The sequence below is a fragment of the Felis catus genome, chromosome B1, assembly GCF_018350175.1.
Source record: "Felis catus isolate Fca126 chromosome B1, F.catus_Fca126_mat1.0, whole genome shotgun sequence".
Taxonomy (NCBI): Eukaryota; Metazoa; Chordata; class Mammalia; order Carnivora; family Felidae; genus Felis; species Felis catus.
In genome coordinates, this window is record NC_058371.1 from 172,826,947 (window position 1) to 172,839,714 (window position 12,768).

At 38.9% G+C, this 12,768-nt stretch overlaps 1 protein-coding gene across 11 annotated transcripts; it reads left to right on the forward strand.

Moving 5' to 3' along the window:
- Positions 1–1,573: 1,573 nt before the first annotated feature.
- Positions 1,574–11,952, forward strand: TLR10 (toll like receptor 10). Of its 11 annotated transcripts, none has more exons than XM_019829636.2 (6): positions 1,574–1,752; positions 1,970–2,056; positions 7,798–7,895; positions 8,121–8,235; positions 8,710–8,939; positions 9,051–11,952. In XM_019829636.2, the coding sequence occupies exon 6, from the start codon at positions 9,114–9,116 to the stop codon at positions 11,541–11,543; it is 2,430 nt and encodes an 809-aa protein (XP_019685195.2). In that variant the 5' UTR covers positions 1,574–1,752; positions 1,970–2,056; positions 7,798–7,895; positions 8,121–8,235; positions 8,710–8,939; positions 9,051–9,113; the 3' UTR covers positions 11,544–11,952. The 11 variants fall into 11 exon arrangements, with proteins under 11 accessions (XP_019685195.2, XP_044912405.1, XP_044912408.1 ...); XM_045056470.1 differs by having other exon boundaries at positions 8,124–8,235; XM_045056473.1 differs by having other exon boundaries at positions 1,970–2,016; positions 8,124–8,235.
- Positions 11,953–12,768: the final 816 nt, after the last annotated feature.

Genomic DNA, 12,768 nt, shown 5'->3' on the forward strand with positions numbered 1-12,768 from the left:
CCATTGATGGATGAGTGGATGAAGAAATATGGTATATACACAAAATAAAATATTACTCAGCTTTAAAGAAGACAATTCTAATATATACCACAACAGGGAAGAACAGAGTCCTGCCTTACCATTCTTTAACAAGAGTTAGGAATAATTTTTTCTTTAACAAAACTTTCAATCTTGAAGTCAGAGTGAGAGCAGTTAGAGAAAGAAAGATACATAAAGGAACCAGAATGACAATGGAGGGTACATCACTGAGCCTTACCACCACTGCTATGTAGTGAGAAGGATTTCTCGAAGAAGAGGTTTTGATCATGGAGGCCAGACTAGTCCAATATGAAAGGTGAAATGAGATATGTGTGGACCTCACTGTTTTCAACGAAAGTATTAGAAACCTTTTTGGTTTTTTTGTTTGTTTTAGTTATTACTAGACCAGAAAGGGTAACTGGGCCCCAAAGAACTCTCATCAAGGGAGGTGAGATTTCAGAGAACAAACTGGAATAATTTCCACCCTGCCACCCCAACCAGAGAATGAAGTCCCAGGAAGCTATAGAGATGTGCCCTCTTAAAAGGTTAGATAAGGAGTCAACAATAAGTTTAATTGGGCAATCACCCTTTAAAGACTGTGACAGTTACACCAGGTAGTCACGCAACTGTGGCCAGATTTGAGGCAGGAGGGCTGAGATGATGAGTGTAGAATGCTTCTAGCATTACCAGTGAGTTTTGAGGTGGCTCAGTTATTAGAAGACAGAGAGAGAGAGAGAGAGAGAGAGAGAGAGAGAGAGAGAGAGAGAGAGAGAGAAGGAAATTCTGAGACACATTACAACATTGAAGAACCTCGAAAACATTACACACTAAATAAGCCAGTCACAAAAGGGCAAACATTGCATGATTCCACTCATATGAGGTGCCTAAGGTAGTCAAACTCCTGCAGAGAATGTAATAGTGGACCCCACAGGTGGAGAGGAAGGGGAATGTGGAGTTATTGTTTAATGAGTCTAGAGCTTATGGTTGGGAAGATGAGAAGATCTACAGATAGACAGTGTGATGGTTGCACAACCATAGGAATGTACTTGATGGCACCACACTTAAAAATGATTAGGGGTGGGGGCACCTGGGTGGCTCAGTCAGTTAAGTGTCTGACTTTGGCTCAGGTCACGATCTCACGATTTGTGAGTTCGAGCCCTGAGTGGGGCTCTGTGCTGATGGCCTGGAGCCTATTTCAGATTCTGTGTCTCCCTCTCTCTCTCTGCCCCTCCCCTGCTCATGATCTGTCTCTCTGTGTCTCAAAAATAAATAAATCTTAAGAAAAAAATTTTTTTAATGGTTAGGAGAGTCAGGGTGACTCAGTCGGTTGGGCATCTGACTCTTGATTTTGGCTCAGGTCCTGATCTCACAGTTCGAGAGTTTGAGCTCTGCATTGCGCTCTGCTCTGACAGTGCAAAACCTGCGTGGGACTCTTTCTCTCCCCCTCTCTCTGTTCCTCTCCCACTTGTGCTTGCTCTCTCTCCAAATAAAGAAACTTTTAAAATGGTTAAAATAGTAGATGTTATGTATGTGTATTTTACTGCCATTTTTTAAAAAAGTGCTTGAAGATTGTAATAAATTCATGCAACGTGTAATGCCACTAGCATGCAGTAGGGGGCAAAGGAGCTTAAGCTTCACTGAAAAGCTTGATTCAAGCACTCCTGCAGCCAGTTCTGGTCCAGCCAACAAATCATCCACACCTGCAGCTTTGCTAGAGCCGCTGCAAGCCAGGGGGTAAGAACTATTAGCCTTGTTTGCTCTAACACTCATGAGAAAGAAATAAGGGTGGGATGGGTCTTTTCTCAAGAAGAGATCATTCGAACACATGTACATGGGAAAGTAGCCTTACTCAGATTTTTAGTATTTATTATTTTGCCTATATTCATCTAAAGATTAACAATTAATGAGTGATGTTGGGGCTACTGATCTAAGGACTTGAACTGTCTTGTAGGTGCTTGAGGGTTTGGATTTTCTTTCACTGGTCGCTGATTAAACCTGGTCAGTTCTTCTACTCAGAATGGATGATCCCATCCTTGTGGTGAGGTTTCTCCAGCTTCTATTTTCCTGTAGTACATGTTAATATCATCTGCTTTGGCTATTTAAAGCATATTTGTTGCTCCTTTACTAAAGTTCTGCATTTGTGTTTGTGTCAAAAAGTAAGAGCCCATCTAATAGATTTTGTACAATGTAGATATCTTGTTCCGTTTCCTGCAAAAGTCCACGGTGGCTGAAGATGGCCATGTGGCCGCTATAGAGTACAGGATGATTAATAGCACCTAAGCACCTGATTCCTAGAAGAGCTTTATCACAGACCACCTATACTGAGTGATGAATTGAAGTTCTGTGTACGGTCTAAGTTTTATTTCAGTTCTCATGAGTTCATAACTTAGGAATGGATGTAGACAAAGTCTCTTGAGCTTTGTGATATCTAGCAGAGTGACCCCTAGTAGCTGCATGCCACTTCAGAGAAAGGCGCACAGGGTGAGAAGGGAGGAAGAAGCCACCATAACAGCTACCCCTGAGAGTGGAATCAACATGGGTAATCACATCCTAAAAAACTTCATTTCACAGTTTGAAAAGCCTTCAATCTGGGTGCCAGAAGGGACTAGATAGGTCTGGGTTCACATCCATACTCTGTGACTTATTCACTGAGTTACTTTGGGTAAGTTACTTAACCTCTGAGTTTTGGCTTCTCCATTTGTGAAATAGGGATAAAAATGGCCACCATTTGGGGTGCCTGGGTGGCTCAGTCGGGAAAGGGTCCAACTTCGGCTCAGGTCATGATCTTGTGGTCCGTGAGTTTGAGCCCCATGTCGGGCTCTGTGCCGACAGTTCAGAACCTGCAGCCTGCTTCAGATTCTGTGTCTCCCTCTCTCTCTCTCTCTCTCTCTCTCTCTGTCTGCCCCTCGCCTGCTCATGTATGCGCACGTGCTGTCTCTCAAAAATAAACAAACATTAAAAAAACCTTTTTTAAAAAGGCCACCATTTTGTTAAGTTATTGAAGGGATTGAACAAGATAGTGTATGGAAAACATTTAGCTCTATGCCAGGCACATAGGTGACACCCAAAAAATGTCATTCTTGCTCTTTCTTATGTTGCAAAGATTGTACAACATGCTATAGGTTTTAACCCTTTCTCTACTTTTTTGCATCACTGGGAAAAGAAAAGTTAGATGGTTAAGTATTCTTTGATAAATCACTAACAGTCATTTCATAGTGTCTTTTGATTTGGATTTTTAAATCATAAGCTATTAAAAGTCATTCTCTTTTTTACCTATTTTCAGCAGAGTTGTAATAGTAGGAGGAGTATGATAAAAATATGCAATACATATTGAATGCATCTTTCATAAAAAATTTATGTTATACTTTTTAAAATGTTGTAATGAAATGCCATAGTGCGCATGCATTGACTGAGAGATAGGACCTTTTTATTTTCTTACATTAAGGAAAGTTCAAAAGAGTTAGTTCCTCTCCCTTCTTTAGAATAAATTACAGATGAGGTTGTGGTATTGGGTAGGGAGAAGAGGTGAGTAATGTATAGAGATCATGACACCTCCTTTCAGGGGATTCTAGAAGTAGCAACTAGGTTAGATATTGTCGCATTTTTCAAGGGCTTATAGCCTCCGAACATAGGGGCTTTAAGTAAGTTGCTAAAAATTTAATTACTCTGTGAGATGATGATGTTAAAAACACTTTTGTCAGTTTAATGACTATAACTGTCAGTGTCCTGCCAAGGCACATTGGATCCTGAGACAAAAGCAAAATTCAGTAATACTGATCCTGTCTTCACGAAAAATTTTGATATTTTGTTCATTGTGAATTTTTATGTTAAAATTAATTTTAAAATATTCCATTAAAACATTGTTTATCTTGATTCTTGAATTTCTTGACACTCCTTAAAATTTGTGTCTGAAATCACCCTACCCTTGGCCTAGGTAACTGCTACCATTTGAATAAGCCACACATGGTAACAGTGATTTATATACGTGATCTCTTGTGCCTCTGCACAAAATTTATTTTATAGATGAAAAATTGAACCTTTCAGCAGTTAAATAAATAGTCTAAGTTAACACAGGCAGTAAATGACTAAGATAAGACTTGAACACAAATCTATCAGTCCCCAACACCAAACTCATGATCTGACCATCATGTATTACACCATATCAGGAATTCACAACACAAATTCATTCATTCAACACACATTTTTGAGAACATATTATGTGCCATCATGTGCTAAGAGATACAGAATTGAATTTATTTATTTATTTTAAAAGACTTTATTTTTCAAAGTAATCTCTACACCCAATGTGGAGCTCGAACTCACAACCCTGAGATCAAGAGTCACACACTTCAACAACTGAGCCGGCCAGGCACCCCTCATTCATAGATACATTTAAAAAGTATTTACTGAGCATGTGCTTTGTGCACTATTCTATTAGGTGGGGATACAGAAGTGAAAAAGCTCATCAGCTCCTTTCTTCTCTCATGGGTGTAAGATGTGGAAGAGACAGTCAATAAACAAGTGCTCTGTTTTGAAGAGAAATAAAATAAGGTGATGTGAACTAATAGCAAGTCTGGCCACTTTAGATTAGGTAGGTGGTCAAGTCAGGACTCTTAGAGGAGATAAACTTTTTTTTTCAAAAATTTTTTTATTGCTGAGAGAGAGACAGAGTGTGAGCAGGGGAGGGGCAGAGAGAGAGGGAGACACAGAATTCGAAGCAGGCTCCAGGCTCTGAGCTGTCAGCACGGAGCCTGACGCGGGGCTCAAACCCACAGACCGTGAGATCATGACCTGAGCCAAAGTCGGAGGCTCAACCAACTGAGCCACCCAGGCGCCCTTAGGAGATAAACTTTTTAAGCCAAGATCGAAATGAGAAGAGAGATCCAGCCAAGGAAGGGTTGGGAAAGAGTAACCCAAAGGAGAGGGGGGCGGGAAATCCAGTGCAAAGTCCTAAGGTCAGAGCGAGTATAGTTGTGGCCAGGGAGCAAAAAGAAGGACAGTATGACTGGAGTGTAGAGGGCCAGGAGAAGGGTGGTATGAAGAGAGATCCTAGAAAGAAGCAACAGCAGCTCATGGAGAGTGTTATAAACCAATTTCAGGTGTTTGGGTTTTACTCTAAATGTTAACAGTATGTAGTTAGGACATAGGTTGGCTGCTGTAACAAAATATAGTGGCTTAAACAAGACAGGGCTCAACAGAATGGTTCAGTCCATGTCAGTCCTTATAAGTAATTGATATAAAACCTAAACTGTGTGGCATTTGCAGACTTACTCATTAGGTTCCTTGGACTCTATGATGGGAAAGTTTAAAGAATCAGTATGACTTAGTGAGATATAATTTTATTATGATTAGGTTATTACAAGATATTTTGAAAACAAATTTACCTTGACTCACCCTAGAGAGACAAGGTAGCTGAGGGGCTAAGACACCAGGCACTGGACTCACCATCTATTAACTTTGTGACTCTGAGGCAGTCATATGACCTCTCTAAGCACCACCTTCCATATCTGTGAAAGGTGAACTGCGGTAGCAGTGACGCTGTAAGGCTGTTGTTGTAAGGATCAAGCTATATAAAATTAGTATTACATAGCTCAATGAATGTTAGTCGTTGTTATTAAAAAGACATCAAGTGGCCACTGCCTCATTTGCATGACAGAGTCAGTATGGAGTGGAGATGCTATCTGCCTTGAATAGATATAAATGTATGGATTCATCACCCAGGACAAGTTACTAAGGTCATCCTAAAGGTGGGTAATGGATTAATGTTATGGTACTGGTAACAAATTTATTTTCCCATATTTTTAAAGTCTGGAAAATTATCATGAACATAAAGTTGTATTATAGGGGCTCTTTTTTTATGTTCGTGGTTTGTTCTTATATTGATCATTGGATGCTATATTAAGTGTCATATAAAAAGGAGTGACCACGAAAAGGCTACCTGGGATGAATTGGAAGAATATTCTCAGTGGAAAGGTGAAAACCCCAGGCCAGTTCCAGGTTACCATCTTCTCAACCCCATTCCCCACCCAGTGTCTTTTGTGCTTTCTTCCCCTGAGCACACAATGGACAAGGAATATCAAAATCAAAGTTTTCTCTTTACAGTCATGTCACAAGATGGTCAAGCATTTCTGTATCCATTTTTCTATATTCTACAAAATAGTTTTAAAAAGTATTTCATTTTTAAGTTATTTTGGGAAATGTCCACATTTTCTAGAATTTCTAAACAACAACGACAAACTTAGGCAGGTTCTAGAGAAAGAAAAATCTAGATGAGCATGAGGTAATATTCCAGGTGTCCTCTTGTATGACTTCTGCCTGTTTTGTCCCCCCCACCACGCCTTCATACATATTATCTCATTTATTTATCTTGAAACTCTGGGAGGGGAGTACTATTTCCTGCATTTTACAGATGAGGAAACTCATGGATGCAGAATTCTGAGGACTTTGAGAGAAGAGTCAGACTTCAAGTTGTTTGGACACAGAACAGAGGCAATTAAAGAACTAAGTTTTTCATAATATTCATTATTCAATATATTTATTAAGTACCCACTCTGCTGGGAACTTTTCTGGGCACTGGGGCTATAGCAGTGAATAAAACAGATAGAACTTCTGTTCCTACATAGCTTACATTCTAGTAAGGGGTAAGAAAAGAGAGTCTATAAAAAAATAATAAATGTGCATGTTAGGTGGTGAGAAGGGCTAGAAAGAAAAATAACTTTTTGGGGCACCTGGGTGGCTCAGTTGGTTAAGCATCTGACTTCAGCTCAAGTCATGATCTTGCAATTCACGACTTCGAGCCCCACATCAGGCTCTGCTGATAGCTCTGAGCTTGGAGCCTGCTTTGAATTGTGTGTCTCCCTCTCTCTCTCTCTGCCCCTCCCCTGCTCATGCTCTGTCTCTCTCTGTCTCTCAAAAATAATGAACATAAAAATGTTTTTTAAAAAAGAAACATAACTTTAAGATAAGGAGAATAGAGAGTGGGGAGTGATATTTTGTAGAGGGTGGTCAAAAAAGTCTCTCTGAAGTGGTGATCTTCATGCAGAGATGTGAAGGGAGTGAGGGAGCATGCCACTTGTCATCTAGGGAAAGTGTATTTTGGAAAAAGAACAGCAAATCCAAGTTCAAAAATCTGATGTGGGAGCATGCTTGGAAAGTGTAAGGAATGAGCAGACTAGAGTTGGAGAAATGGATTGAAGATGTCAGCTGTTGCAAGGACTCAGGATTTTCCTCCAGTTGAAATAAGAAAATAGTGGAGGATTTGGACTAGAAGAGGGTCAGATTCTGATGTACATTTTAAAGATTCCTCTGTTCGTTGGGTGGAAATGACTGAAGAGGCACAAGGTTGATAGGAAAGACCCCCTGGGTCTCTATCAAGAAGTGGTTAGATTCTAATATTAAATTTGTAAACTCTTAAACTTTATGTCTTCCTACACCATGCACTGGGAAAACACCAAGGTGAGGTAAGTACCTTGGTGAGAGTTTTCCTGCTTAATACATGCGTGTATATCCTGCTTAATACATGTGCCCAATACACCCCAACCCTCACTTTCCTCAGGCTGGTCACTCCCACAGAACAGCAGGAGGAACAAAAGATATAATACTCCATGGCAAGATATGGTGTAGTGAGACCTCTCTGCTGTTCATGCTATCCCATTGTTCTGAGAAGCTATGTGTGTGTGTGCCCATGTACCTGTGCAGACATGGTGTATATATTTTGGCACTGTAGAAAGCCCCCAAGAAATGGAAACTGTTATTATCATTATTTCTCTTATTTGTCAGTGATCCAGATTGCTGTTGCCACCAACCTGAAGACATATGGAACCATAAGGACAGGAACCATTCTGTTTATTTCTGTTTTAGACCTTCCATGTGTATGGGTAAGCATTGTTGAAAATCAGATATTAGCTCAAAGGACTCTCTATGTCCACAAATGTAAAAGTTGAGGAACAATTCCTTGACGTTAATTCAGGAGCCCATAGTATTTGGTAATAAAAAAGTACCTTCATTGAGAGTTTAAATCTTGCACAAAAACTGCACATAGATGTTTATAGCTGCTGTATTCATAATTGTCAAAACTTGGAAGAAACCAACATGTCCTTCAGTAGGTGAATGGATAAACAAACTATGGTACATCCGGATAATGGAATACTATCCTGTGCTAAAAGGAAACAAACTATCAAACTATGCAAAGAATGGAGGAACTTTAAATGCATACTAGTAAGTAAAATAAGCCAATCTGAAAAAGCTATATACTGTATGTTTCCAGCCAAATGACAGTCTGAAAAGGACAAAACTATGGAGACAATAAAAATATCAATGGTTCTAAAGGGTTGTGGAGTACAAGGAAGATGAATGGGCAGAGCATAGAGGATTTTGGGGGCAATGAATGTATGCATAATGATGACTGCATGCCACTATACGTTTGTCCAAACTCATAGAATGTCCAACACCAAGAGTGAACAATAATGTCAATTGTGGACTTTGAGTGATTATACTGTGTCAATGTAGGTCCATCGATTGTAACAAGTGTGCCATACTGATGGAGAATGTTGCTAACTGGGGAGGCCATGCAGGTGTGGGGTTGGGGGGATATGGAAAAATTTCTATACTTTCTCCTCAATCTTTCTGTGAGCCTTAAACTTCTCTAAAAGAATAAAATCTTACAATTTTTCACTTTCAATTTTCTTAAAGCCTTCAGGCTATCCAAATGGGATGCAAGGGAGTGTTGAATATGGCCTGGCAATGAAATTCCGAAGTTGAACTGGGAGAAAGGCACTTCTGCCAACTATTATATGTATCCCTTCTGGGAATTCTGACTTGCCTCAGTGATGGGGATATGACAGCGACTGGCTTGGAAATCTGTAAGCCAAACTCTCAGATCATGTCACGATCTCAGATCATGTCAAAGACTCAATACACAGGTTAGAACTCTGTTCCAAACTCTTGGTGAATATAGTGAATTTTGGGCATCAAAAATAATCCTGTAGGATTTAAAAAATGACATAACCATTTAACATTATATCTCTTTCTAGGATTTTGAACTCATCTTCATCATTCATATGAAGGAACCAAGTGATTGAATCCTTGGAATTACAATGACACTTATCAGAAGCATTTATGTATTTTGTAGTACTGTTATGTCAGTGCTGGGCTATGCGTCAAAGCCGCCAGAAGACAGGGAATTGACAACCAACTGCTCCAACATGTCCCTTAGAAAGGTTCCTGCAGACTTGACCCCAACCACAACCACACTGGATTTATCCTACAACCTCCTTTCTCAGCTTCAGAGTTCAGATTTTCGTTCTGTCTCTAAACTGAAAGTTTTGATTCTGTGCCGCAACAGAATCCAAGAGCTGGATATCAAGACCTTTGAATTCAACAGAGAGTTAAGATATTTAGATTTGTCCTACAACAGATTGAAGATTGTAACTTGGTATTCACTGGCAGGTCTCAGACATTTAGATCTTTCTTTCAATGACTTTGACAGTGTGCCTATCCACGAGGAGGCTGGCAACATGTCACATCTGGAAATCCTGGGTTTGAGTGGGGCAAAAATACGAAAATCAGATTTCCAGAAAATTGCTCATTTGCATCTAAATACAGTCTTCTTAGGATTAAGAAGTCTTTCTTATTATGAAGAAGGTAGCCTGCCCATCTTAAACACAACAAAACTTCATATTGTTTTACCAATGAACACAAATTTCTGGGTTCTTTTGCGTGATGGAATCAAGACTTCAAAAATACTAGAAATGACAAACATAGATGGCAAAAGCCAATTTTCAAGTTATGAAACTCAACAAAATCTTACTTTAGCGAATTCCAAGACATCTATTCTATTGCTTAATAAAGTTGATTTACTCTGGGACGACCTTCTCCTCATCTTCCAGTTTGTTTGGCATACATCAGTAGAATGCTTCCAAGTCCAACATGTGACTTTTGGAGGCAAGGTTTATCTTGACCATAATTCATTTGATTACTCAAATACTGCAATGAGAACTATAAAATTGGAGCACATACAGTTCAGAATTTTTTATATTCCACAGGAAAGGGTCTACTTGCTTTTTACCAAAATGGATATAGAAAACCTGACTATATCAGATGCACAAATGCCACACATGCGGTTTCCTAATTATCCCACAAGATTCAAACATTTAAATTTTGCTGATAATATCTTAACAGATGACCTGTTTAAGCAACCTATCCAATTGCCTCATTTGAAAACTTTAATTTTGAAGGGCAATAAATTGGAGACACTTTCTTTAGTGAGTTTCTTTGCCAACAACACATCCTTGAAGCACTTAGATCTCAGCCAGAATCTGTTACAATATGAAAATGATGAAAATTGCTTTTGGCCAGAAACCTTGATCACTATGAACCTGTCATCCAACAAATTTGCTGATTCTGTTTTCAGGTGCTTGCCCAGAAGTATTCAAATACTTGACCTGAATAATAACAAGATTCAAACTGTCCCTAAAGAGATTATTCATCTGAAGTCTTTGCGAGAACTAAATATCGCATTTAACTTTCTAACTGATCTTCCTGGGTGCAGTCATTTCAGAAAACTCTCAATTCTGAACATTGAAATGAACTTAATTCTCAGCCCATCTCTGGATTTTTTCCAGAGCTGTCAGGAAGTTAAGACTCTGAATGCAGGAAGAAACCCATTCCGGTGTACCTGTGAATTAAGAGATTTTATTCAGCTGGAAAAATATTCACAGGGCATGATGATTGGATGGTCAGATTCATATATCTGTGAATACCCTTTGAATCTAAAGGGGACTCGGTTAAAAGATGTTCATCTTCCTGAATTATCTTGCAACACAGCTCTGTTGATTGTCACCATTGTGGTTATCATGCTAGTTCTGGGGACTGCTATGGCCTTCTGCTGCCTCTACTTTGATCTGCCCTGGTATCTCAGGATGCTAGGTCAGTGGACACAGACATTGCAGAGGATTAGGAAGACAACCCAAGAACAACTCAAGAGAAATGTCCAGTTCTATGTGTTTATTTCATACAATAAACATGATTCTACCTGGGTGAAGCATGAATTAATTCCCAATCTAGAGAATGAAGAGAACTTGATTTGCCTTCATGAAGGAAACTTTGATCCTGGTAAGAGCATTACTGAAAATATCACGAACTGCATTGAGAAAAGCTGTAAGTCCATCTTTGTTTTGTCTCCCAACTTTGTCCAGAGTGAGTGGTGCCATTATGAACTTTACTTTGCCCACCAAAATCTCTTCCATGAAAATTCTGATTACATAATTTTTATCTTGCTAGAACCCATTCCACTCTACTGTATTCCTACCAGGTATCCTAAGCTGAAAGCTCTTATGGAAAAGAAAGCATACTTGGAATGGCCCAAAGACAGACGTAAATGTGGACTTTTTTGGGCAAAACTTAGAGCTTCTATTAATGTTAATTTATTAGAAACCAGAGAGATGTGTGAACTACAGACATTTGTGGAGCTGAATGAAGAGACTCAAGGTTCTGTAATCTCTCTGATAAGAACAGACTGCCTATAAAAATCCTTCCTTCCCGTAGGGAAATGGGCCTTGCATACACCGCGGGGATAGAAATTGATACAGCCTTTATGATGGTTATTTGGCAATATCATTTAAATGAAAAATGACTACTTTTATGTCACTTCTTCGAAGGATTTCTAAGAATGTATCCTACAGAAATACAAATTTGCAAAGGCTTCTATAAAACGGTGTTCATCCCAGAATATTTGTAATACTGAAAAATTGAAAAGAGCTCATGTTTCCACAGAATAAAAACGAATTCAATAAATTATAGTTCATTAATGCGATAAAATGTTACACAGCCATTAAAAAGAATGAGGTAGTTCTATATTTACTGGTATGGAGAAAATTATATTAATATGGTGGTTTATATATTGAAATAAAAGTCTAAATGAATCTATATTCAGTACTTTGGCATACTTTGGTATACTTTGGCAATTTCACTTTGGTATAGTAACAGTGGTTTAGGCCTGGGAGGTTATATTACAGAAAACTTTTGGTTTCTATGTAGTATATTTCCATAATGTTGGAGTTGCTTAAGTGAATCTATATTTCTTTATTAGGTAGAAAAAACAAGAAAGATAATGTTTAAAGCCTACGCATCCTACTCATTTTGCTTGATTCTTCCTTTCTAGTCTCCCCAGTCATAGAAAGAAAACAAGCTTTTGTAAATTTTGCAAAATTATATTTCAAAAAATGTTACCTCCTTCATTAGAAAAATTTCTGACTTACCCACCTGATAAAGGAAGAAAATGGCCATGCTTGTTTAAGATCTGACACCAATCTCCTGTTACCTTCCTGCCTCCTATCATTGAGCCGTATCAAGTTATTGGCCCTTTTCCAGAACATTCAGTCTCTTTCTCTGCCCCCAGACCTTAACATATTGCATGACTGACTGTACAATCCAAATGTCAACTTTTTTTTTGAAAACTTCCTCACTTCTAAGTATGATGCCCCTTGATTCTCCATAACACTTCAAATATATTTCTATCACAAACTGATCATATATATTTTTAAAGTTTCCCATTCTCATTAGAGTATGAGCTCCTCAAAGGCAAGGACAGACTTCCCTCTGCCCTTATATCAACAGGTGTTTACTCAGTCCCTGGTTCAGAGAAGGTGTCAATAAGTGTTTATGGAATGGATGCCAGGTAAGCTAGAGGAACTTAGCAGGGACTCAACCAGCTTCAGGATAGAAAGTCAGGGGAAAAAGGCAGAGAATCCA

What these genes read in the sequence shown, in the direction of transcription:
- TLR10 (XM_045056469.1), top strand. Translation starts at nt 9,114, where the DNA reads ATGACACTTATCAGAAGCATTTATGTATTTTGTAGTACTGTTATGTCA.